The 26,058-nt window shown below is 43.2% G+C and overlaps 1 protein-coding gene across 13 annotated transcripts in view; it reads left to right on the plus strand.

Moving 5' to 3' along the window:
- Positions 1-26,058, plus strand: part of CLASP2 (cytoplasmic linker associated protein 2) — a 178,589-nt gene that overhangs the window by 145,500 nt on the left and 7,031 nt on the right. For all 13 annotated transcript variants that reach the window (XM_049766378.1, XM_049766379.1, XM_049766380.1 and 10 more), the window contains 4 exons: positions 16,611-16,839; positions 18,305-18,498; positions 19,363-19,491; positions 24,123-24,329. In XM_049766378.1, coding sequence (XP_049622335.1) covers positions 16,611-16,839; positions 18,305-18,498; positions 19,363-19,491; positions 24,123-24,329 — 759 coding nt within the window. The remainder of the gene's footprint in view (positions 1-16,610; positions 16,840-18,304; positions 18,499-19,362; positions 19,492-24,122; positions 24,330-26,058) is intronic.

The following is a 26,058-nucleotide window of genomic DNA, read 5'->3' on the forward strand; positions in this document are numbered from 1 at the left end:
AGGACCTTAGAGAAGAAATATGGAAGATGTTCATAGAACTCAAAGAAAGCATGGAACAAACTGAGCATGCCACAGGTAAGAATCAAGAGGATCTGAGAGTAAAAATATGAAAACTTCAAAATGAAGTAATGGCTGAAAAACTTGGTAAACAAAATGAAAACATCACTGAAAAGCCTACCCAACAGAGTAACAGCAGCTGAAGACAGAATCTGTGAGCTGGAAGATGAGATGAATAGCAGCTCCATACAACACAAGAGTTTGGAAAAGAGCCTCAAAACTAGTGATTTGCAATAGGGCGTTTGCCTTGCACGCCGCTGACCCAGGACAGACCACGGTTTGATCCCTTGCATCCCATATGATCCCCCAAGCCAGGAGTGATTTCTGAACTCATAGCCAGGAGCATCACTGATTGTGGTCCAAAAAAAAAAGTGATCAGAGATTGGGAAAAGTTCTAAAGAATGAGAACAGACAAAAATAGAAAGTTTTTGATAAACTCAACAGAAACAACATAAGAATCATTGAAGTCCCAGAAACACAAGAAGAAAATCCCCATGAAGATCAGGATCAACAGTCAAGGATATCATTGCAGAGAAACTCCCAGAACTACAGAATGCATGCAGCTAAATCCTATATGCCTGAAGAGTACCAGCCAAAAGAGGTCCAAAGAAAAGCACCCCAATGAGCCCTGAGAGATAGCATAGTGGTGTTTGCCTTGCAAGCACCAGGACCTAAGGTGGTTGGTTCAAATCCCAGTGTCCCATATGGTCCCCCTTGCCTGCCAGGAGCTATTTCTGAGCAGACAGCCAGAAGTAACCCCTGAGCAACGCCCAGTGTGGCCCAAAAAACAAAAAAAAAGCACCCCAAGACACATCATAGTCATAAGGTCGAACCCAGAAATAAGGATGGAATACTGAATTCAGCAAGATGAAAAAGGGAAATTACATTCAAAGAGCATCCTTAAGATTTACCGCTGATCTGTAACAGGAAATTCTCAAGACCCGAAGGCAGTGGTGGAATATAGTGACAAAACTCAATGAAATTAATAATCACCAAGAGTACCTTACCCAACCAAACTTATATTCATGCTTGAAGGAAGGATACAAAGCTTCACGGATAAAAACAGCATAGAAACTTTACAGACTCAAAACCATTAAAGAATGAAATGAAAGATCTAATTCTTTTTTAATTTTTTTTTCTTTTTGGTTTTTTTTGGGCCACACCTGTTTGATGCTCAGGGGTTACTCCTGGCTAAGCGCTCAGAAATTGCCCCTGGCTTGGGGAGACCATATGGGATGCCGGGGGATTGAACCACGGTCCTTCCTTGGCTAGCACTTACAAGGCAGACACCTTACCTCTAGCGCCACCTCACCGCCCCTAAATGAAAGATCTAATTTAAGATAAGACATGCCACAAGACACACCAAACTTCTATTAAAAGATGATGCTAAGGGGCTGAGGCAGTAGCACAGCAGGTAGGGCATTTGTCTTGCACACAGCCAACCCAGATTCAATCCCTAGCGTCCTATATAGTTCCCCACTCAAAAAAAAAAAAAAAAAAGATGGGTCCAGCGCAGTGGCACAAGCAAGCAGTAAGGCATTTGCCTTATCCGTACTAGCCTAGGATGGACTGCGGTTCGATCCCCTGGTGTCCCATGTTGCCCCATCCCCCATCTTCCTGTGTAATCTTACCTGATGTTAAGACCAGCCCATTTCTGAGTGGGCGGGACAGGGGACTATGAAAGGTAACAAAGAGGTTGCTTGAGGGTTGTGAGGAGATTAAGAGGGAATTCAACAAGGGAAGCCGGGGCTAGAGACTGGAGAGATATCAAGGACAGATTTAAGTGCAGGGCTGCTTATGGAGCCTGTTTAAAAGGTTAGCATAAAAGCCACACATATGGCCTATTATTAATAAAGCTGCTTGTCTCCTGACTTCTACTGACTGCTGTAGGTCATTTTCTCGATGCTACCCTGAACCCTGAGACCCGCCGATTGGAATGGGATGCGGGCGCTTGGACTGGGCTGGCTGAGAAAGGCCTCTCCACTCCATCCACCACCATCCACCACCATCCAGGATTATGTAATTAATATTTAATTCTGCAGTCCCATATGTCCCCCCCAAGCCAGGAGCGATTTCCGAGCGCATAGCCAGGAGTAACCCCTGAGTGTCACCAGGTGTAGTCCAAAAACCAAATATATATATATATATATATATATATATATATATATAACTACATAAAAGAAAGAGAATAGAAATTGTACATATTACCTTCTCATCATATGCATTGAAATTAGAAGTGAATAACAGACACAGAGGAAAAAGTTAACACCTTGATTAAAATTAAACAACTACTGAACAACCAGTGAGTCAGATGAAATCAAAGACAAATCAAAAGGTTTCTGGAGGTGCCAGAGAGATAGCATGGAGGTTGAGGGTTTGCCTTGCATGTAGAAGGACGGTGGTTCAAATCCCCGCATCCCAAATGGTCCCCCGAGCCTGCCAGGAGTGATTTCTGAGCGTAGAGCCAGAAGTAACCCCTGAGTGCTGCGGAGTGTGAGCCCGCCCCCCCCCCCGCCCCCAAAAAAAGGTTCCTGGAAACAAATGAGAAGGGAGACAAATTATCGGAATCTGTGAGACACAATTAAAGCGATACTAAGAAGAAAATGTATAGCTTTGCAAAGCACACATTTGAAGAAGCAGAAATACTTCCAAATAGTTTTTATGAAGCTTACATCACCCTGATACCACAAACAGATGCCACAAAAAAGAGAACTATAGACCAAGATTCCTGATAAACACAGATGCAAAGGTCCTCAACAAAATCCTAGCAAATAGAATCCAATACCTCATAAAAACATCATACACCATGAACAAGTGGGATTCATTTCAGAGATGCAAGAATGGTTCAACGCAATACAGTCAGTGTACTACATCACATCAATAAAAGGAAAAATAAAGCGGCATGATTATATCAATAGATGCAGAGAAAGCATCTAAGGTCCAGCACCCATTCATGTAAAAACTTCAACAAGATGAGAATGGAAGGAACTTTTCTCGATATAGTCAAGACCATTTACCACAAATATGGCAAATATATTCTATGGGAAGAAAATTGCCCTTTTCCCTAAGAACTGGCACAAGGCAGGGCTGCCCATCTCACCACTCCTATTTAACATAGTACCGGAAGTACTTGCCATACCAGTTAGGAAGAAATATCTGCATACAGATAGGAAAGGAAGAAGTCAAGCTCTCACTATTTGCAGATGACATGAAACTATACTTAGAAAATCCTAAAGAACAAAACAAACAAACAAAAACCTGGAGCCAGAGCAATAATGCAGTAGTAGAGAGTTTGCCTTGCCACACCCGGCAGTGCTCAGGGGTTACTCCTGGCTCTGCGCTCAGAAATCGCTCTTGGCAGGCTCAGGGGACCATATGGGATGCTGGGATTCTAACCACCATTCTTCTGCATGCAAGACAAACATACTACCTCTATGCTATCTCTCCAGGCGCAATTTCTGGGGGCATAGCCAGGAGTAACTCCTGAGTGTCACCAGGTGTGACCCAAAAAGAAAAGAAAGAAAATCTTTAAAGATGACCAAAAAGCTCCTAAAAACAATAGATTCATCTTGCAAAGTAGCAGGCTACAAAGTTAACAATGATAAAGAAGAAATAGACATTAATAAAGCAATACCATTCACAGTAGCACCACAGAATTCAAATACCTTGGCATCAACTTAGCTAAAGAAGTGAAGGACCTATACAAAGAAAACTATAAAATATTGCTTTCAAGAAATTAAAAAAAAAAGACACAAGGAAATGGAGATATAAACCCTGTTCATGGATTGGGAGAATTAACATCATTGAAATGGCAATACTCCCCAAAAGCATTATACAGATTAAATGCAATTTCCTTAAGGATACCCATGACATTCTTCAAAGAAGTGGATCAGCCACTCCTGAAATTCATTTGGAATAATAAACATCTAAGAATATCTAAAGCAACCCTTAGGGAAAAAAGATGAAAGGCATCACTTTCCCCAATTTTAAATTGTACCACAAAGCAATAATCATTAAAACAGCATGGTACTGGAATAAAGACTCTGGGATCAATGGAATAGAATTGAGTATTCCAGAGAATGAATGACCTCCAGACATACAATCAATTAATCTTTGACAAAGGGGCAAGAAAGGCTAAATGGAGCAAGGAAAGCCTCTTCAACAAGTGGTGCTAGGACAACTGGTCAGCACATGCAAAAAATGAACTCAGGCCTCTGTCTATCACCATACACAAAGATCAAATCCAAATGGATTAAAAACCTTATATCTGACCTGAAACTATAAGGTATATAGAAGAAAACTTAGGAAAAACACTCCATGACATTGAGACTAAAGACATCTTCAAGGAGGAAACACCAGTGTCGAAACAAATGGAAGCAGTTATAAACAAATGGGGTTACATCAAACTGAGAAGTCCCTGTGCAGAACCTAGGACACAAAGGTCACCCATGGAATGGGAGAAACTATTACCCAATAACCCTCAGATAAGGTGCTAATATCTAAGATGTACTAGGTGCTGCTGACAGAAATTATCTATAAAAGAAAATCTGCCTCCATCAGAAATGGAGAGAGGTGAATAGACATTTCCTCAAAGAAGGAATACAGATGGCCAAAAGGCATATGAAAAAATGTTCCACATCACTAATAATCAGGGAGATGTAAATCAAACCAATATTGAGGTACTACTGAAACTGGCACACATCACAAAGAACAAGAATAACCACTGCTGGCATGGATGTGGGGAGAAAGGAACCTCTGATTCACTGCTGTCTAGTCTAGCCTTTCTGGAAAACAATATGGATATTTCTTTTAAAAAGTGGACATTAAAGCTCCCATATGAGCAGCAATACCACTACTAGGGACATACCCTAATACTACATATGTACTAGGATTATACCCTAGGACCACAAGAACACAATAAAATAATGCCCTTTGCACTCATACGTTCATAGCTGTACTATTTACAATAGCCAGTATCTAGAAACAACCCAGGTGTCTGACAACGGATGAGTGGCTAAAGAAACTGTGGTACATCTACACAATGGAATACTATGCAGCTTTTAGAGAAAAATGAAGTCATTTGCCGGGGCTGGAGAGGTGGCACTAGAGGTAAGGCGACTGCCTTGCAAGTGCTAGCCTAGGACGGACTGCGGTTCGATCCCCCAGTGTCCCATATGGTTCCCCCAAGCCAGGGGTGATTTCTGAGCATGTATCCAGCAGTAACCCCTAAGTGTCAAACGGCTGTGGGCCCCCCCAAAAAAAAGAGACAAGAAATTTGCCTATGCATGGACCTAGAAACAACAACTACCATGACAGTGATATAAAGAGAAATATAATGCCTATCTTGAAGACAGGCTGTTGATGGGGCAGAGGGAAATGGGACGTTGGTGGCAGGAAAGTTTCACTGATGAATGGGAATGTTCATTTTATGACTGAAACCCATTTACAAACGTGCTTGTAACCATGTTGCTTAAGTAAAAAATTATAATTAAAGGTGCTGGAGCAGTAGCACATTGGTAGGGCATTTGCTTTTCACACTGCTGATCCAGGACGGACCTGGGTTTGAGTCAGGAGTGATTTCTTTTTTTTTTTTTTATTTTTTTTTAATTTTTTTTTTTTGAATTATGAGAACAAAAGTTGCAGAAAAAGAGGACAAGGTAGAGTTACAGTGGAATGACAATCACCCATAACATAATTCTCAGAAGAAGTCCCCATGCTGATATCTTAATTTTGAACTTTCAGCCAAAGAACGTTAAGATAAAATAAAACAGAATCCATGTGCGATTATTTTGTCCGAGTCCCCAGATTGTAACACATTATAATATTTCTTAACAGCACACAAGGCAATCTAAAGCCATCAAACTTACGTAACTCCTTTAACATTAGAGGCATAGTATTTTTTACATTTCCATGTACATGAATATTAGCTTAAGTTAACCTCAAATTTTAAGTGGGTGTGTTTTAAGGATTAGCGTCAAAGGAGCACAGTAAAAACATTGTTAGTGGCAATTATTGTTTGCATAGACCCACCAAAATATGAGAGGCATGGAAAGGAATAACCTTGGCCTAAATACAAAGAGATCCTACCCCTGAAGTTTCCTGGCATAAGACCAGCTCTAGGCCTCAGGCAAGTTATCGTCCGATCATAGTGCCAACACACTTTTCACAGTCTCTGTTGTTGGTATCGTGTTTCTGTATTGAAGATTCTGGAATCTGCATGTCCTACATTGAAGTCATGATGTGGAGTACCTTCTCGTTTCACCTCACCATGAAAGGGCAATGCAGGAGGGCCTTTCCTGTAAGCAGGTTGTTGTTAAGTCTTCTCAGTGTTAAGGGAAGTCTCTTTTGAGCAGGACGATGTCTGAGCAGTGGTAGGGTCTACCGTGGTAGAGGATTACTTCCAGGTGATGTTATAGACAAACCTCACAATTAAGGGGCAATACAGCAAGCCCTGTCCAGTAAGCAGGTCATTGTTCTTGTTGTCTTCTCAGTGTTAAGGTGTGTTTCTTTTGAGTAGATAGATGTCAGAGCAGCTGTAGGGTCTTCCCTGGTACAGGAATGCCACCAGGTAATGTTATATACAACCTTGTATGTTTTGTAAATATCTTCTGTAGATCAAGGGGTGAATGGAGAATGCCCATTCTTCTGAGGCCTGTGCCTGGTCTTTATGTCAATGTTCAGGGTGTAAGGTCTCATTGCACTACAAGATTTGTCTGTTCCCATCTCTATCAGATAAGAACCTATTGGTATATATAGTATTTTCCCATTTTAGTGTGCCTAAGCAAACAAGAAATAAAGCCACGTGGTGCTATCAGATATATGGGGGCATAAGAATATTTACAACAAGACCCATAGACCTGGTTCAAACATAAGTACTAAACTGAGGGATTCTTTCACACCAAATTCCATATTGAGCAGTTCATAAAGAGAAGATAAAAAACATGGGGGGGGGATCGTCACTGTATAAGAAAATATTCAGCAAAAGTTTATAGACATCAAAGAAAACACCCATACAATGTTGAAAACATATGTGTCTCTTTTATGCCTTTTAAAATAGTTGGGTGGGTGTTAACTACAGGACCCCACTTTGGTCTGTGTCTTAGGACTCTACAGTACTTAAGTTAGAAAGGGTAAATGGGGAGTAATGATGATAAAAGATGATTAAAGAAGTTAAAGAGAAATATGAACTTATGAAGGGGTATGCAAAAGGGCAGAGTACAAAATAGACATTCTGCATACGTAAAAATATAATTCAATGATAGTGAGTACTATTAATGTTTCTTGTATGAGTACTATTAATGTTTCATGTGCGCGCGGGGGCAATAGCCCCCGCGCAATTCTGAAAATATAGACTGGAGAGAGATTACCAGTGACTTCAAGAATATGATAATGGGGGAAGGCCTAGGGTACCTTCAAGCTCCACCAAGGGACCCAACTCACCGGCTTGCCCAGGCATGTGGCCCGGGAAAGCCCTGGAGATCTGGAGCAAGGCGGTAGAGGGGTGCTGGGGTTACCCAAGTCCCGCACCCCCACTAGGCCTGGTCAAGCAGGCCTCCGGCATGGCAGGGGCCCGCCCAACCTCCTCCTGCTAGACTCCCGGCTCCAAGAAAGGAGAGATCCCTCAAGAAGCTGGGAGACCTGAAGTTCAGAGCCCCACCCAGACCCTCCCTAAGGAGCTGAATGGATAGTGGGGAAAGGCCTAGGGTACCTTCAAGCTCCACCAAGGGACCCAACTCACCAGCTTGCCCAGGCATGTGGCCCGGGAAAGCCCTGGAGATCTGGAGCAAGGCGGTAGAGGGGTGCTGGGGTTACCCAAGTCCCGCACCCCCACTAGGCCTGGTCAAGCAGGCCTCCGGCATGGCAGGGGCCCGCCCAACCTCCTCCTGGTAGACTAGGAGTGATTTCTGAGCACAAAGTCAGGAATAACCTAAGCACTGCCAGGTATGGCCCAAAAAGCAAAACAAAACAAAAAAAAAAATTATTAAAAAAAATTTACTGGGCCAGAGAGATAGCATGGAGGTAGGGCATTTGCCTTGCATGCAGAAGGACAGTGGTTCAAATCCCGGCATCCCATATGGTCCCCTGAGCCTGCCAGGAACAACTTCTGAGCATAGAGCCAGGAGGAACCCCTGAGCGCTGCTGGTTGTGACCCAAAAACAAAAACAATTTTTTTAACTGTGGCTGGAGTAATAGCACAGCGGTAGGGCATTTGCCTTGCATGTGACTGACCAAGGACCGACCTGGGTTTGATTCCTGGCATCCCATATGGCCCCCCAAGCCTACCAGGAGCGATTTCTAAGTGCAGAGACAGGAGTAATCTCTGAGTGTCACCAGGTGTGGCCTAAAAACAAAAATAATTTTTTACTGTGAAACTATAGTAATTGTTTGTGAATGGGCTAAGAATATGCAAAAAGGGGCCAGAGAGATATCATTGAGGTAGGGCATTTGCCTTGCATGCAGAAGGACGGCGGTTCGAATCCTGTCATCCCATATGGGAGCCTGCCAGGAGCGCCTTCTGAGCATAGACCCAGAAGTAACCCCTGAGCGCTGCAGGGTGTGAGCCAAAAACAACAGCATAAAAGAATATGCAAAAAGATCTTTAAAAAGAACATTTCTGGGGCTGGAGAGATAGCATGGAGGTAAGGCATTTGCCTTTCATGCAGAAGGTCATCGGTTCGAATCCCGGCGTCCCATATGGTCCCCCGTGCTTGCCAGGAGCAATTTCTGAGCATGGAGCCAGGAGTAACCCCTGAGCACAGCCGGGTGAGACCTAAAAACCAAAAAAAAAAAAAAAGAACATTTCTACAGATGTCTAATTTGAAAATAAGCTTGTGGGGTTCGAGAGATAGCATGGAGGTAAGGCATTTGCCTTGCATGCAGAAGGTCATTGGTTTGAATCCTGGCATTTCATATGTTCCCCTTATTGCCAGGAGCAATTTCTGAGCATGGAGCCAGGAGTAACACTGAGCGCTGCCGGGTGTGACCCTCCCCCCCCCCAAAAAATGAAAAAGAAGTTTGCTAAAACATTCTTATAATGAGCACTGTACTAAGAGTATCGTATCCAGGTTTCTTTCTCGTAGACTTATGTGGAAAAAGAACATTTGGGCAGGCGCGATAGCACAGCAGTAATGTCATTTGCCTTGCACGCAGCCAACACAGGATGGACCCCGGTTCCAATCCCGGCTACTCAAATTGTCCTCCGAGCCTGCTAGGAGCAATTTTTTTTTTTTTTTTTTTTTTTTTGGTTTTTAGTTTTTGGGCCACACCCGGCGATGCTCAGAGGTTACCCCTGGCTGTCTGCTCAGAAACAGCTCCTGGCAGGCACGGGGGATCATATGGGACGCCGGGATTCGAACCAACCACCTTAGGTCCTGGCTCTGCTTCTTGCAAGGCAAACGCCGCTGTGCTATCTCTCCGGGCCCGCTAGGAGCAATTTTTGAGTGCAGAGCCAGGAGTAACTACCACTGGGTGTAACCCAAAAACCAAAAAAGAAAAAAAATATATTGGAACATTTTTGCAGACATAATTTGAGAACAAGTTGCTAAATATTATATAAAATCAAGAATCATGGCAATTGGGAAACATTCACTCGGATAACTAGGCTCCATGTAAAAATCTAACAATATTGGGGCCAGAGAGATAATATTGGGGCCACAGCAGTAGGGCATTTGCCTTACATGCAGCTGACCCAGGACAGGCATCGGTTCGAATCCCAGCAACCCATATGGTCTGAGCCTGCCAGGAGCGATTTTTGAGCGCAGAGCCAGGAGTAACTCCTGAGCATCACCGGGCGTGACAGAAAAACGAAAATACCTAGCAATATACATTTCCCTAGTACTGTGCAAACTAACATTAAACCACTAGAATGGGATACATAACTATCTGTTTGTAGTAGTGCTTAGAACAAAAGAGTAGCTATTAAGATTTGAAAAAGTAGAATGTACAGTTTAACCAGTAATACAGTGAATGATGCAAATAGGTTCAATAAATTAAACTAGAAGAAAGTTGCAGGAGATTCTGAAAGCAGCTTCTCCTCAGTTGGGCTTCAGCTGGACATGGATTCTCCATCTCTTCTTTCTGTAGTAAGCTGCTGAGATTGCCTGGAACAGAAAGGCCTTCGTTACCTGGGCTGGAGTCTGGGGGAGGGGGGTTCATCTCCCTGCTGTTGGTTTCTCTGCAATAGGGCTTTCTCTTTGGCTTCTACGCCTTCAGTGACCTTGAAAAGCTGCTGCTGGGGCCCGGAGAGAGAGTACAGCGGCGTTTGCCTTGCAAGCAGCCGATCCAGGACCAAAGGTGGTTGGTTCGAATCCCGGTGTCCCATATGGTCCCCCATGCCTGCCAGGAGCTATTTCTGAGCAGACAGCCAGGAGTAACCCCTGAGCACCGCTGGGTGTGGCCCCAAAACCAAAAAAAAAGCTGCTGCGGGTTCAGGGTTGAGGTCCTTAAACAAAGCACTCTTGGTAGAAGAAAGGCGGAGGCACCTGATATGGGATGCTGGTGGTGGGGCAGCTGAGCGACCAGAACAGAGCAACATGAAGCTGTTCAGAATGGGGCCATGTGCACTGATGTTCTGGTGAAAGGCACAGCACTTTCAGTCCAGTCGAGAAGGCTGTCACGGTGATAATGCACCAAAGGGTCAAATCAGTCACCATCATTAGGATCTTCTTGGGTCCCTGGGTTGCTGTTCAGGCACCAGTTGTAAAATAAATCCCTGTGTACCTTTTTTCCAACTCTAGGTTTAATGTGTTTAAAGCAGGTAGCTGCAAAGAATTAATAAATGAGGCCACTCAGGAGAGAATAATGGAGGCTGGTTGGCTTCTTGCCTCATGGGGTCTCTGCACAACCCAAGCAGAATTGAAAAACTTCTCTTTATTCTCCCAATACAAATTCAACCAAGCAGGGAGAGGGAATAAATGAAAAGGAAAGAGGAAGTTGGGGGAATGCTTTTGTTTTGGATAAAGGCAGGGTGTGACCTAATAGAATACTACTCAGCCACAAGAAAAGAAAGAGTCCAGCAATTTGCTGATATATGGAGGGACCTGGAGAATATTTTGCTAAGTTGGGGCCGGTTCAGTGGCGCAAGTGGTTAGATGTCTGCCTTGCCCATGCTAGCCTAGGATAGACCACAGTTCAATACCCCGGCGTCCCATATGATCGCCCAAGCCAGGAGTGATTTCTGAGCACATAGCCAGGAATAACCCCTGAGCATCACTGGGTGTGGCCCAAAAACCAAAAAAAAAAAAAGATTATTTTGTTAAGTGAAGTTAGAGTGAGAGAGACCAACACAGAAAGATCTGTCTCATATACAGAATATGATAAATAACTTGTCCCTATTGTGCCATCCTTGGAATTGATAGCTGCTTTAATGATTAAGGGGAGACTGCCAACACAAGCTTTCCCGGGGTAAGACCCTCATCATTGTGCTCTCCATTCCAAATAAGGAAATTGACTCGTTATTGCCTCTCATGAAGGCATTCAAAGAGCTTTGGCTGACTTTTCCAGAAAACTTTCCTCACACCATCCAGTGGGGAAAAATTGGAACTTTATTAGGACTCCCTTTATAATTTCTTTTTTTGCAGGGGGGTGATTTTGGTTTTTGGATCACACCCGGCAGTGCTCAGGGGTTCCTTCTTTCTCCACGCTCAGAAATCGCTCCTGGCAGGGACAGGGACCATATGGGATACCGGGATTTGAATCAATGACCTTCTACATGAAAGGCAAACACCTTACTTCCATGCTATCTCTCCGGCCCCACCTTTATAATTTCTTCATTCACACCACTCTTGTTCCAAGCACTCTGGCTTTTCATTCAATGGATCACCTTTGGGAAAGGTGGAATTGTTGGCCTGTCCTTGACCACATCATTCTGCATAATGATTACCATTCTGCACAACAGATGGAACTTGACATCTTGATATCTCTCTGCTCTCCCACATAGCAGGTTTTCCCGGGTATTGCCACATAAACACTCACAACCATGGTTCAAGATTTACCTCAACAACTCCAAGCCATATTACAAAAAAAATCTGGGGCCGGCATGGAGGTAAGGCATTTGCCTTTCATGCAGGAGATCATCGGTTCGAATCCCAGCATCCCATATGGTCCCCCGTGCCTGCCAGGAGCAATTTCTGAGCCTGGAGCCAGGAATAACCCCTGAGCACTGCCGGGTATGACCCAAAAACAAACCACAAAAAAAAAATATGAGCCTGTTTCATCACCCTTTTAAGATCTCATTCTAGTTTCCCTGGTCCTAAAGCCATAGCTTTAGAAATGAATCAGCTGATAAATTAGCAACACCAATATTTACGTCACCTGTAGAGGAGCAACAAGTTCAGAGTAATTCAGATCCCAGACAATCTCTTACCAGTTCTGTCTAGATTGTGTGATTTGGCCTTGGCCTCATCGCTCTACCACATTTCTCCATTGTAAATACTGTGAAGGGCTCAGGTATACTTTGGGCACAGTCTAGAAATCTTGTGGGGTCCAAAGTGCATCCCTTCTTCATCCTGACAGATATTCAGTACAGTATGGAGAAGTGGGCCCATAAGTGGACAGCACAAGCTTTCTTAAAAGTTGCCCAATGTTTAATTTTTAGCCCTTGATATGAAGGCAGTTCACTAGCCCAGATCTGGTAGGTTCTGATCTCACTCTATTTGGGAGAGTATTCTCAGACTCTTGAGTTCAAATCTACACTGATTGACTTCATCATCCAAATGCTAGAATTCAAATCACCCGTGGGTGATGCAGGCCTTTCCAGGTTGCCTCTAGTTGTGCCAGCAATGTTTTCTGGTCTTGGTTTTAACTGGATAAACTCCTCTCCCTTGTGTCGGTACTGGCTCTGTGGAAATCACCGTTATTAGGCGTACAGGAGGAGGTATCCTTGTTCTAGCCATTGGCACAAGGCAGGCTGAGCAAGTGACTTTTGTCAGGTTAGTTGTCGTCTCGTTTCAGAAGGGTGGGCTTGAGAGAGGCTAAAGGGGTCATGTTTTTAAGCAAGTCAAGAATCATTTTGTTGTTATTTCTCAATATTAATTCCAGCATAATCATCCCCATCAGCACATAAATTAACATTCCCTTTATATTGAACAGTACACTGTTGCTAAATAATCATGAAGTGAATAGATATTTAAACTGTAGTGGAACGAGGGCCTTGATACATGAAGGGATCATCACTAGATCCACAGGATCACTATCTGAAGTAGCCAAAATAACATCACAGACATAATTCAGGCGCCACTTGTAAAGAAACAGCCTTCTGCCTTAGGCCGAATTGGAATGACACTGGCGAGACTGGGGTTTTTCTCAGGACCGGTTTAATAGAGAATCAGGCAGGAGAGGAAGGACAGGGTCTTTCTAGCTGAAAATGCTAGTCATAACAACAGGCCTTCCAGCAAAGCCATTTGGGGAAATCCAGCCAGCGCCCAGAGAAACAGTCAGAAGAAAAACGCCGAAAGAAACAGCCACTACCACAAGAACCAGTCAACCAACTAACCAACAAACCCTGCCACACTCCAGCTGTGGGTTCTTATCCTCTTAGGCAATGGCTTGAATTAACTACCAGGGGTCTCTCTCTTTTTGGCAAATTTCTCTCCACTTAAAAGGATAGACCCCTTTCTGTCCTTTTGACATTCTAGGGAGTATCACCCAAGACAGCTGACCTAAGTTCAATCCCCGGCATCCCATATGGTCCCCTGAACCTGCCAAAAGTGATTTCTTTTTTTTTTTTTTTTTTTTTTTTTTTTTGGTTTTTGGATCACACCCGGCTTTGCTCAGGGGTTACTCCTGGTTCTATGCTCAGAAACCACACCTGACGGGCTCAGGGAGCCATATGGGATGCCAGGATTTGAACCACCATCCTTCTGCATGCAAGGCAAATGCCCTACCTCATTGCTATCTCTCTGGCCTCAGATTTCTTTGTTGTTGTTGTTGTTGCTGTTTTTTGTTTTGGGGCCACACCCAGTGACCCTCAGATTGCTCCTGGCTATGCGCTCAGAAATCACTCCTGGCTTGGGGGATCGAATCACGATCTGTCCTAGGTTAGCACATGCAGGGCAGATGCCCTACCGATTCAGCCACCACTCCAGCCTACAGGAGTGATTTCTGAGCACAAAGCCAGGAGCAATCTTGAGTGTCCATGGGTACAGCCAAAAAAACAAAGGGAAACAAACAAACAAAAAAAAAAGCAGGAAGGAAGGGAGGGAGGGAGGGAGGGAGGGAGGGAGGGAGGAAGGAAGGAAGGAAGGAAGGAAGGAAGGAAGGAAGGAAGGAAGGAAGGAAGGAAGGAAGGAAGGAAGGAAGGAAGGGAGGGAGGAAGGGAGGAAGGGAGGAAGGGAGGGAGGGAGGGAGGGAGGGAGGGAGGAAGGGAGGAAGGGAGGAAGGGAGGAAGGGAGGAAGGGAAAGAAGAAGGGAAGCCAGGGATCAAACTGGGCTTGAGCAAATGGCACAGCAGAGGGCCTTGCATGGTTCAATCCCTGGTATCCCATATGGTTCTCCAAGCCTGCCATGAGTAATTCCTGAGTGCAGAGCCAGGAGTAACCCCTGAGTATCATCAGGTAGGCACAAAATAAAAATAATAATAATATAAAAAAAAACTAGCCCTTTTCCACTGTACCATTTGTTTCAAATGGAATGTCTAGGGTTCACTCGCTCTCCCAAGTATTTATTGAGTGTCTGCCATGTACCAGGTACAGCCCTGTTTCTTAGATTTACAGGACAGAATCACTGTTCTCAGTTTGCTTACAGATCAGGTGTAACTTGCCAACTTACCTGGCATGCCACTATTTTTTCAAAAAAATATAGTACCACCACCCCAAAAATCTACCTTCAAGCAAGTCGACAGAAAGTATCCCCTTTCCCTCACCAGTCTCACCTGAGGTCTTTACCATCCTGTTTCATCCTTAAGATTCCAACCTTAAGGTTGCTCAGATACTAACAGGTATGTCCCCTGAGTACTGCTGAATGTGATCTAAAATATCTTGGTATTTGGGGGGCTGGAACAATAGTACAGTGGTTAAGGCAAGTACTTGTCTTTTATGCATGGAAAATAGAAAATAGAATATGCACCTGTTAATTTATAAGACTGTATTTCAAACCCTGAATTATTTCAGTTTCAAAAAGAATAACATGTGATACTGATTTCTAATGCTAGGATTAATAACACTTAGCCAATTTGCAAGCATTCCAATAGAATATATATATACATATGTGTATATATATATATATACATATGTATGTGTGTGTTTATATATAATACTCATTTTATTACTCTTATCATATATTAAAAGAATAGTTAGCACTTTCTCTAAGACTTCTCAAAACAAGCCAACTGACCATTTTCTACAGACTCCAGTTTCCCTGTATTTACAAAGCAACAGATCATGGAGTTGGAGCTATAGTACAATATACCGGCAAGGTGCTTGCCTTACATGTAGCTGGCCTGAGTTTGATCCCTGGCACCCCATATGGTCCTCTGAACTGTCTAGGAGTAATCCCTGAGTACAGAATCTGGAGTAACCCATGAGTACTGCTGTGTATGGCCTAAACCCGAAACAATAAAGTACCTATTTAGAGTTAAGGAAACAGTCTACATAATAGACTTTTCCCCACATTTCTCTCAGGACTCAGTTCAGACTGTTGTCCTCTTTGTTCATTCTGCTCCTACCACACAGGCCTCTTGGCTCTCCCTTAAGCAAAACTAGGCCTGCTCTTGCCTCGGCCTTTCTGTCTTAGCTCTTCTATTCCATCTGTTTGAAACATTTTTCCTCCCACTAACCCTATGTTCCTTCCTCAGAAGTCATGATCCCATTACTCATTTTTTTTATCTCTGTTTACTGTTTCTGTTTTCCATTAGAATGTTGAACTCTATGAAGTGAAGTTCTTGCTCTCATTCGCTAATAAATCCCAACGCCTCCAACAATGCCTGGTACATGATAGTACACAGTAGACACATGAAGAGTATTTGCTGAACATCTAGCCAGGGGCTTAATATACATATATAAGCTTGGGCCGGAGAAGTGGCGCTAGAGGTAAGGCGTCTGCCTTACAAGCACTAGCCTAGGATGGACCAGGGTTCGATCCCCCGGCGTCCCATGTGGTCCCCCAAGCCAGACTCGATTTCTGAGCGTATAGCCAGTAGCCTCTGAGCGTCAACGGGTGTGGCCCAAAAACAAACAAACAAAATATATATATATATAAGCTTATATATTATTATATAATGTTACTATAGATGAATGTATATTATATATAAACTTCACCACTTCGTTCAGTGTCTGCTCACTCCTCTCCATGCTCTCGAGACTATGTTGCTCAGGGGTTACTCCTGGCTCTGCACTCGGGTCATTCCTGGCAGTGCTCAGAGGACCATATAGGATGCCAGGGATTGAACCCGGGTCAGCTGTATACAAGGCAAACTTTGCCCTACCCACTGTGTTATCACTCCAGGCCCTATTGTTACTTCTTAAATAGCACTTTAGTCAGTAGGGAAACATCTTTCTCAACGTTTGAGGATCTATTTATCTGAATTCATTTCTCCACCTTTTTTCTCCCATTACTAGATGTGTGGCGGTCCTGGGATGTCTGATCCAAGAGCCGGAGGTGATGCTACTGACTCCATTCAAACGGGTCTTGATAATAAAGCTTCACTGCTCCACTCAGTGTCTGCTCACTCCTCTCCACGCTCTCGAGACTATAATCCATACAACTATTCGGATAGCGTCAGCCCCTTCAATAAGTCTGCCCTCAAAGAAGCCATGTTTGATGATGACGCCGACCAGTTTCCTGATGGTACGTTTTGGTAATACTGTCACTACCTGTGTTTTGGGGGACTGGTCATCAACAGAGCAAACGTATATATCCCCTTATTGTAACTCCCTAAGAGTAAAGCTATTCAGAGTGAGAATTTTTTGTTCCATCATCCCAAGAGCTTCTACCTAGGCTACAAACTTGGCTTCTACAAACTGAGAAATAGAACATTCCTCTGGAGTTCATGCTTAAAATCTAGAAAACCTTAATGACATTCCAGAAACGCTGAAACCAGTGATAACTTATAAGTTTGATTTATCTCTACCTATTGTTCATTCTGCTCTTTGAAGTTATACCATTCTTTAATTTGTGTTTTGAACCACACTTGTGAGCTCAGAGTTTATTTACTCCTGGCTCTGCACTTAGAAGTTAATCTTGGCAGTGCCCTGGGGATCATATGTGATGCCAGGATTGAACTTGTGCAATTCAAGCATCCTAACCACTGTACTGTTTTTTCAGTCTCAGAATGTATACTTTTTTTATTAATGTTGGTTTTGTTTGGGGGGGGGTTGATTTGGTTTTTGTTTTTTGGGCCACACCCGGTGACTCAGCTCAGGGGTTACTCCTGGCTATGCGCTCAGAAATCGCCCCTGGCTTTGAGAGACCATATGGGACTCCGGGGGATCGAAGTGCAGTCTGTCCTAGGTCAGCCACTTGCAAGGCAAACGCCCTACCTCTGCGCCACTGCTCTGGCCCCATATTAATGTGTTTTTAAGTATGAAGTCATAACAAACTTTAAAGTTTTATTGAAGAGGACCCAGTGAGATAGCACAGCATTGGGTATTTGTCTTGCACATGGCCAATCCAGAATGGACCGAGTTCAATTCCCAGCATTCCATATGGTCCCCCCAAGCCTGCCAGGAGGATTTCTGAGTGCAGAACCAGGAGTAACCCCTGAGCACTGCCGAGTGTGGCCCAAAAATCAAAAATAAAAAAACCAAAAGAATTGTATTGAAGAGGTTATATAAATAGTCCATGGAAAGAGTACTTGCCTTGCAAAACTACTGACGTGGATTAAATCCTCACCATCCCATATGTCTCCTGAGTGCTGTCAGGAGTGATGCCTAACTGCAGAACCAGGAATAATCCCCAGGCATCACCAGATATGGCCCTAAAACAAAAACAAATAAAATAAAATGTTAAAAAGCACAGGTGCAATGGTACAGTGGGCAGGGTGCCATGCTTTGCACATAACCAACCCGGGTTCAATCCCTGGCATCTGGGAATATGGTCTCCTAAGCACCACCAGGAGTGATCCCTGTCATTTGACTTCAATAGATTTACTTATTTGATCAGTCCTGTATAAGCCAGTTCTCCATGTCACAATTGCAATGTTCTTTTCATTTTTAAGTTTGTTATGATGTTATAAAGGTGTGTTCCCTGTGCCCGTGTGTTGACAAATACGTTACGGAATGTGTTATAGAATGACTAACTTGCCTTTTGACAGATCTTTCCTTAGACCATTCTGACCTGGTGGCAGAGTTGCTGAAGGAGTTGTCTAATCATAATGAACGTGTAGAAGAAAGAAAAATCGCCCTCTATGAACTCATGAAATTGACACAGGAGGAATCTTTTAGTGTTTGGGATGAACATTTCAAAACAATACTACTTTTATTGCTTGAAACCCTTGAGGACAAAGAGGTATGTGGCAGAAAATATGAATAATAACTGGTTTTCCTATCTTCTTATTGCTAATCATTATCTATTATTCGTGCTTACATAGAATTGAAAATTAGGAAGTAAGTTTTGGGGTTTACATCCAGCAGTGCTCAGGGTTGAGTTACTCCTGACTCTGCTGTCAGGAATTACTGTGGTGATGGAGCTCGAGGTACTGGGAATCCAGCTTAGGTCTGCCTCATGCAAAGCAAGGACCTTACTTGCTGCACTATCTCTCTGGCCTAAAATTAGGAAAACGAGCCAGAGAGATAGCACAGCGAGAGGGCGTTTGCCTTGCACACAGCCAACCTAAAACAGATGGTTCGAATCCCGGCATACCATGTGGTCCCCTGAGCCAGCCAGGAGTGATTTCTGAGCACAGAGCCAAAAGTAACCCCTGAGCACCACGAGGTGTGACCCATAAACAAAACAAAACAAAAAAATTAGGACAACAAGTTATCTCCTGCTGCTGCTTTTTGCATGAAATTTTAAAAATAAAATTGTTTTTCTTATAAACTGAGTAGCTCAACAGCTTTAAATAGTCTGCAGTGGGGAAAAATGAAAGGACACTGATAGAATTTATATAAATACATGCAGATTACTTATAAATTAGCACATTTAAATCAATGATACAAAGACTTCCTTTTTAGTAATCAGAATAAAGTTTGTTCCCCAAATAGAATAAGTGTAATACGAAGTTTTCTATTAGAATTGTGCAAACTGAATGATATACTTACCACATAATTTATTTTTCTACACTTTTAAGATTAAGATCCTTAAGTTATATAAATTAAAATTGTAAAAGATGCTTACCCAAATTAGTGACAACATTGAAATCTTTCTTCTTAGCCAACAATAAGGGCTTTGGCATTAAAGGTTTTAAGAGAAATCCTAAGACACCAACCAGCAAGATTTAAAAACTATGCAGAACTAACTGTCATGAAAACATTGGAAGCACATAAAGATCCTCATAAGGAGGTAAGTTATTTGCCAGTTAACTTTTATTCTCAGTACTTTTGAAAAATAGAGGCATTTCTTGAAATGTACCCTTATCAATACTTTTATTAATATTTACCTTAATGTCCAGGATAATGCTTGATAGACCTGCATAAAACCTTTTGTGATGTCATGACCTTTCCCAACACTAAGTCAACTCTAGGGAGCTACTTACCTCTTTTCATTTTCTTCATTTCACATTTGATTTCTTCATTTCACTACTTGGAATTCTCTGGTTTTCCCTTTTTATTTACTAATAAGAATTTTTTTTAATTTTAATAACACTAGAATTATAGGATCATTGTTTAGAGTATGGAGTTGTTTTTGTTTATTTATTGATTGATTGGGTTTTTGGGCCACACCCAGTAATGCTCAGGGGTTACTCCTGGCTATGAGCTCAGAAATCACTCCTGGCTTGGGGGACCATATGGGATGCCGGGGGATCGAACCGCGCTCCATCCTAGGCTAGCTCGCGCACTCCGCTCCAGCCCCATACAATTCTAAGAAGCACCAGAATCCTCCATTGGTCTCCTGTGCAGCCAGTAAGACATAAAACTCTCAGAAGAAAGTTTCAGTGTAAATCTTCGTTGCCCTTGATTAAATAGAATTGTTTCTTGATCAATACCAAAAAAAAAAAGAAAAAGTAAAAAATATATATATGACATTTTTGTACTTCATCATTAGTCTAAGAGACAAGTTTTTCGTGTCTGTTCAGTATCTAATGACCACAAGATATAAAGAACCTGACTCAAAGTGCTAGGTGCAGGGGCCGGAGAGATAGCACAAAGGTAAGGCGTTTGCCTTAGATGCAGAAGGACAATGGTTCAAATCCCAGCATCCTATATGGTCCCCCAAGCCTCCCAGGAGCGATTTCTGAGTGTAGAGCCAGGAGTAACCCCTGAGTGCTGCCAGGTGTGACCCAAACTCCCCCCCCCCCAAAAAAAAAAAAAAGTGCTAGGTGCATTTGTTTTGCATGTGGGCCTCCAGGTTCCATTCCTGGCACCATGATCCCTGAGCACCACCTAGTTAGGCATAGCCGCCAAACATTTCCAGGTATGACCCCAAGACAGTTAGGATAGAGTGATAATACAGCAGAGAGAATGCTTGCCTTGCACAGAGCCAAGTCTCATTCTGCTAATGGTGAATGACCTTTCCCAGTACTTATTGGCTTACTTACATAGATGGAGAAATGTCCTATCAGATCCTGTTTTTGTTTTTGGTTTTTTTGGGGGGGCCACATTTGGAGATGTTCAAGGATGACTTCTCACTCTCCACTCAGGAATTATTCTTGGTGGTGCTCAGGAAACCACAGGGAATGCCAATGATCGTGCATGAAAGGCCAGCACTGGACTTGCTGTGCTATCTCTCTGGCCTCTGTCTGAATTTTTTTTTTTTTTTTTTTTTTTTTTTTGGTTTTTGGGCCACACCCGGTGACGCTCAGGGGTTACTCCTGGCTATGCGCTCAGAAGTCGCTCCTGGCTTGGGGGACCCTATGGGACACCGGGGGATCGAACCGCAGTCCGTCCTAGGCTAGCGCTGGCAAGGCAGGCACCTTACCTCTAGCGCCACCGCCCGGCCCCCCTGTCTGAATTTTTATTCAGCTGGTGTAGTACATCTCTTGTATCTGAAAGTTTAAAAACCTATCTAAGGGGCCGGAGGGATAGCATGGAGGTAAGGCATTTGCCTTTCATGCAGGAGGTCATCGGTTCCGGCGCCCCATATGGTCCCCCGTGCCTGCCAGGAGCAATTTCTGAGCCTGGAGCCAGGAATAACCCCTGAGCACTGCCGGGTGTGACCCAAAAACCACAAAAAAAAAAAAAAAACCTATCTAATATTTACAGTTTGGTTACCCATTATTTTCTCACTCGAAGAAGGCCTATTTATACAAAAGGGTTTCTGGGGGAAAAGGCATTTTTTTTTTTTTTTGGTTTTTGGGCCACACCCAGTAATTCTCAGGGGTTATTCCTGGCTATGCGCTCAGAAGTCGCTCCTGGCTTGGGGGACCATATGGGACACCGGGGGACGCCGGGGATCGAACCGTGGTCCAAGGCTAGCACTGGCAAGGCAAAAATACCTCTAGCGCCACTACGCCAACCCCAGGAAAAAAGACATTCTTAAGGGACTGGAGAGATAGCGTTGGAGGTAGGGCATTCGCCTGACATGCAGATGGTTGGTGGTTTGAATCGCGGCATCCCATATGGTCCCCCGAGCCTGCCAGGAGCGATTTCTGAGCATAGAGCCAGGAGTGACCCCTCCCCCCAAGAAAAGATATTCTTAAGATGTTATAACTGGAATTGGCCCTGAATCTTCTGACTTCCAGTGTATCCTATTTTTCTAAGCACATCTAAGAGATTTGCATATAAATGAGATACTACCAAAGTAGCATCAGAATCAATGCTTTTTATATAATTTTAAAACCATTTTTAGAAATTACAGATTACAGCCATTTTTCTCTTCATTGCAAAACCAATGTTTTGCCCTTCCCAAGCTCCTTACAGAAGAAAACCTTCTTTGAACAGAAGGTGGGACTGCATGTTACTTTTGTTCGTTTATTAAGGATCCTCACATGACAGTGTTCAATACTCTGGGGTCTCACCCAGCAGTGCTCAGGTGAATCTTCAGTGTCAGAAATCAAATGTAGACCTTGTGCATTACAAAGCATGCACTCCAGTTCTAGGAGCTATCTTCCAGTCCTTGACAACATTTCTGTGAAATGTTCAAATTTTTTTAATTACCTTTATTTAAACACCGTGATTACAAATATAATTGTAGTTGTATGATTACAGTCATGTAAAGAACACCCCCTTTCACAAGTGCAGGATTCCCACCACCAATTTCCCAGATCTACCTCCTCCCCGCCCCACTCACATCTGTACTCGAGACAGGCTTTCTTTTTCCCTCATTCATTCACATTGTTATGCTAGTTTTCAGTGTAGTTATTTCTCTAACTGCACTTATCACTCTATGTGGTGAGCTTCATGTCATGAGCTGCACCTACATGGGAGGATGGGGGGAAGTAAGGGTTGGGACTGAGGCAGTAAAATATTAGAAATGAGCTTTGTAGGGCAGTATCAAGGTCACAATACAAGATGGATATTATGGATATATAAAATATATGCATACAATACTATCAATATGAAAACAAAGAGAAAAAATTTTCAGTGACTGTCCCTACATAAACCAGTGCTAGAACTGCCCGCCCTCCTCCCAGAGCACATTCCTATTAGTGTAGGGAGAGGTAGGGGGAAAGCCTGTTGACCCCTATAGAGTCCACCTAGACCGGCACCCAGGGAAGGCCTGAAGTCCAGGGGAGAAAAACCCTATACCTGGCAAGAGCTGGTCTCCAGAATCAAGGAGGAAACCGGAAGCCAGATGTCTACCCACCCTCCTCCCCATGCACCTCCCCCCTGGAGTACGGAGGGAGGGGAAAAGCCTGAGGACCACTAAGAGTCCACCTGAATCTACTTCTGGCCATCTGAGCTGGCACCCAGGGCGGGCCTGGAGTCAGGGGAAAAAGACAAGGACGGCTGGGGGCCTGCCAAGCCTCCCAGCACTCCCCAGGCTAGGGATAAGGGCCCTGGTATGGGGCCTCCCCAAACCCTATACCTGGCAAGAGCTAGCTGTTTCCTACTTTTTAGATTATCAGAGGAGCCATCTTGATTTCTGTAAATATGGAGGTGGGCTGTAAGATTACTCCATTCGTAAAGCTGTAGATTGCTTCTTACAATGTGCAGAAATGGAATTCAGGGGTTACAAGATAAGCACAGCCGCAAAGCGGAGCGGCCGCGCTTTTCGGGTGTGGGTCCCGAAGAGATTACAGTCCTTGGTGTCTGTAGGCTGGCTCAGCAGAAAAGAGTCAGAGAGCATGGCCGCTGTTATAAGTCTCTGGGTTCCCAATCACAGGGCAGGAATTGGCCCCACCTTCGTCATGTGGGGACATCTTACCGGGTGTGGGTCCTGGAGAGATTATAGTCCTTGGTGTCTGTAGGCTGGCTCAGCAGAAAAGAGGAAATGTTCAAATCTTATTTTGTAACAATGTGAGAAAAAGACACAAGCTCTTGTAGAGTAGGGGATAATAGTAGTAGATATGATGACCATGACTGGTGCAGAGGTTTCATTCACATTAGATCAGAAGAGCTTCCCACTTCCAGTACAGCTAGAGTATATTCTAATGGGAAAGTAGTTTTTCGCCTATGTTCATTATATAATACGCCCCACGGATCTATCGCCTGGCTTCTCTATTATTTGTTTTGCCAATTGTTTTACCTTACCCTCACATTTTTGTTCTTCTATACCTGTATTTCTAAAGTAAATACATCAGTGTCCAGACATATTTCATAACGTTTATACTTTCAGAACACAGGGTAACATTTTTAGAGTAACATGCCAGGACCTCAAAACTGTGGTTCAGGGTTTTAGCATCTGCTTTGCAGGTGTGAGACTACAAGTTTGATCTCCAGACACAAAAAATGTGATTTCCCCCCTCCTAGACGCAAATTATGCAACGTCAGGGTTACAATAAGGAACACACACACACACACACACACACACACACACACACACACACTTCAGCAAATGCACAAAAGACTTTCCATCTTACTTTCCTGTTGCAGGTGGTCAGGTCGGCTGAGGAAGCTGCGTCAGTGTTGGCCACTTCCATCACTCCTGAACAGTGCATCAAAGTGCTTTGTCCTATCATCCAAACTGCAGACTATCCCATTAATCTGACAGCAATCAAAATGCAAACAAAAGTGATCGAGAGAGTGTCCAAGGAAACACTTAATGTGCTTTTGCCGGAGATTATGCCAGGCCTGATACAGGTAAGAAAGTTGGGAAGAATAAGCTGTAATCTATTTAGGAACGTCAACACTCTGTCATGAATGTTCAGAGCAAAGACTTCATCGCTGTTGGTATGTCTGTGTCAGGGCGTGTTTGCGCACACATGTGTAAGTATGGTAAAATACATAGAACTTAAAAGTTAACAATAACCTAATCTTAGGTATACCATTAGGTGACAGTAAAAGTATTTATAATGCTGCTCAACCATCACCACTGCCTGTTCCCAGAACTTTTACCATCCCAGACAGAAACTGTGCCTGTTAGTAAATATCTCCCCATTCTCTTTTTCTTTAGCAAACTGACAATCTTTTGTTTTCTCTCATTTATTGTATTTTCAGATAAGGGGAATCATGCAGTATTTGTCCTTTTGCAGCAGGTATATTTGACTTAGCATAATGTTTTTAGGATTTTGTGTATAGTTTACCATTTATTAGAATTTCAGTTCTGTTTATGGTATAGTAACATATTTGCATGTCGCAATTTGATAAACTTGTGAATTTGTGAGATGTTTCCCCCCCCTTTTTTTTTTTTGGTTTTTGGGCCATACCCAGCAGCACTCAGGGGTTACTCCTGGCTCTGTGCTGAGAAATAACTCCTGGCAGGCTCAGGGGACCATATGGGATGCCGGAATTTGAACCACCGTCCTTCTGCGTGAAAGGCAAACATCTTACCTCCATGCTATCTCTCCGCCCCATACTGTGGTTTCTAATATTGCTACTGTTACTGAAGATATCATGCATATCACTTTGTCTCCTTTCAGCACTCAGTTCTTGTACAGAATGGACATTTCTGACTATCATTATAAGGTTTCCTTTTTTTTTTTTTTTTTTTTTCGAACCATACCCAGAAACAATCAGGGGTAGTAACTCCTGGCTCTTTACTCAGAAATCAAGCCGGGGGTGGGGGGGTGGGGGGGGACTATATGGAATGGTCATATGGGATCAAACCCAGGTCCACCACATGCAAGGCAAGCACCCTAAACTCTGTGCCATCACTCCAGCTGTGTCTTTTTTTAATTTAAAAATTACAATAAATCGTTTGTAATAATTTGTAGGTTCCATGTATATATTTATATATCTAACTAGAAATCTTTTTAGATTTGTGAATTTATTGTAGATTTGTAATAGCTGTAACGTCTTGTTTCCTTTGCAGCCTTATAAACATTCTACAAAAAAATGGAAATTTTATAGCATGCTTTGCTAAGATTTGAGCTTGTTCAGTGATTGTGAATTTTTGTGTATGTTCAGTGAATAATGTGTAATTTTGATGACTGATTAATATTACATAGAGTACATATTAATGTTCCTGATTAGGATTAAATATTGATGAGTCTAGATGCACAGAGATTTGTTTGTGCATCTGTGGTATTATATTTGTGACTCTGTCCTTTAAATAAATAAACTAAACAAACTGTAGGAATCTTTTTTTTTTTTTTTTTTTTTTGGTTTTTGGGCCACACCCGTTTGATGCTCAGGGGTTACTCCTGGCTATGTGCTCAGAAATCGCCCCTGGCTTGGGGGAACCATATGGGACGCCGGGGGATCGAACCGCGGTCCTTCCTTGGCTAGCGCTTGCAAGGCAGACACCTTACCTCCAGCGCCACCTACCCGGCCCCAAACTGTAGGAATCTTGAAGATGAGATCCAGTCTCTCTTGTTTGATATAATAATAGACCACATATATTAAAATGCTGTACCATATAGCTTAAGTG

This window comes from Suncus etruscus, chromosome 20, assembly GCF_024139225.1.
Source record: "Suncus etruscus isolate mSunEtr1 chromosome 20, mSunEtr1.pri.cur, whole genome shotgun sequence".
Taxonomy (NCBI): domain Eukaryota; kingdom Metazoa; phylum Chordata; class Mammalia; order Eulipotyphla; family Soricidae; genus Suncus; species Suncus etruscus.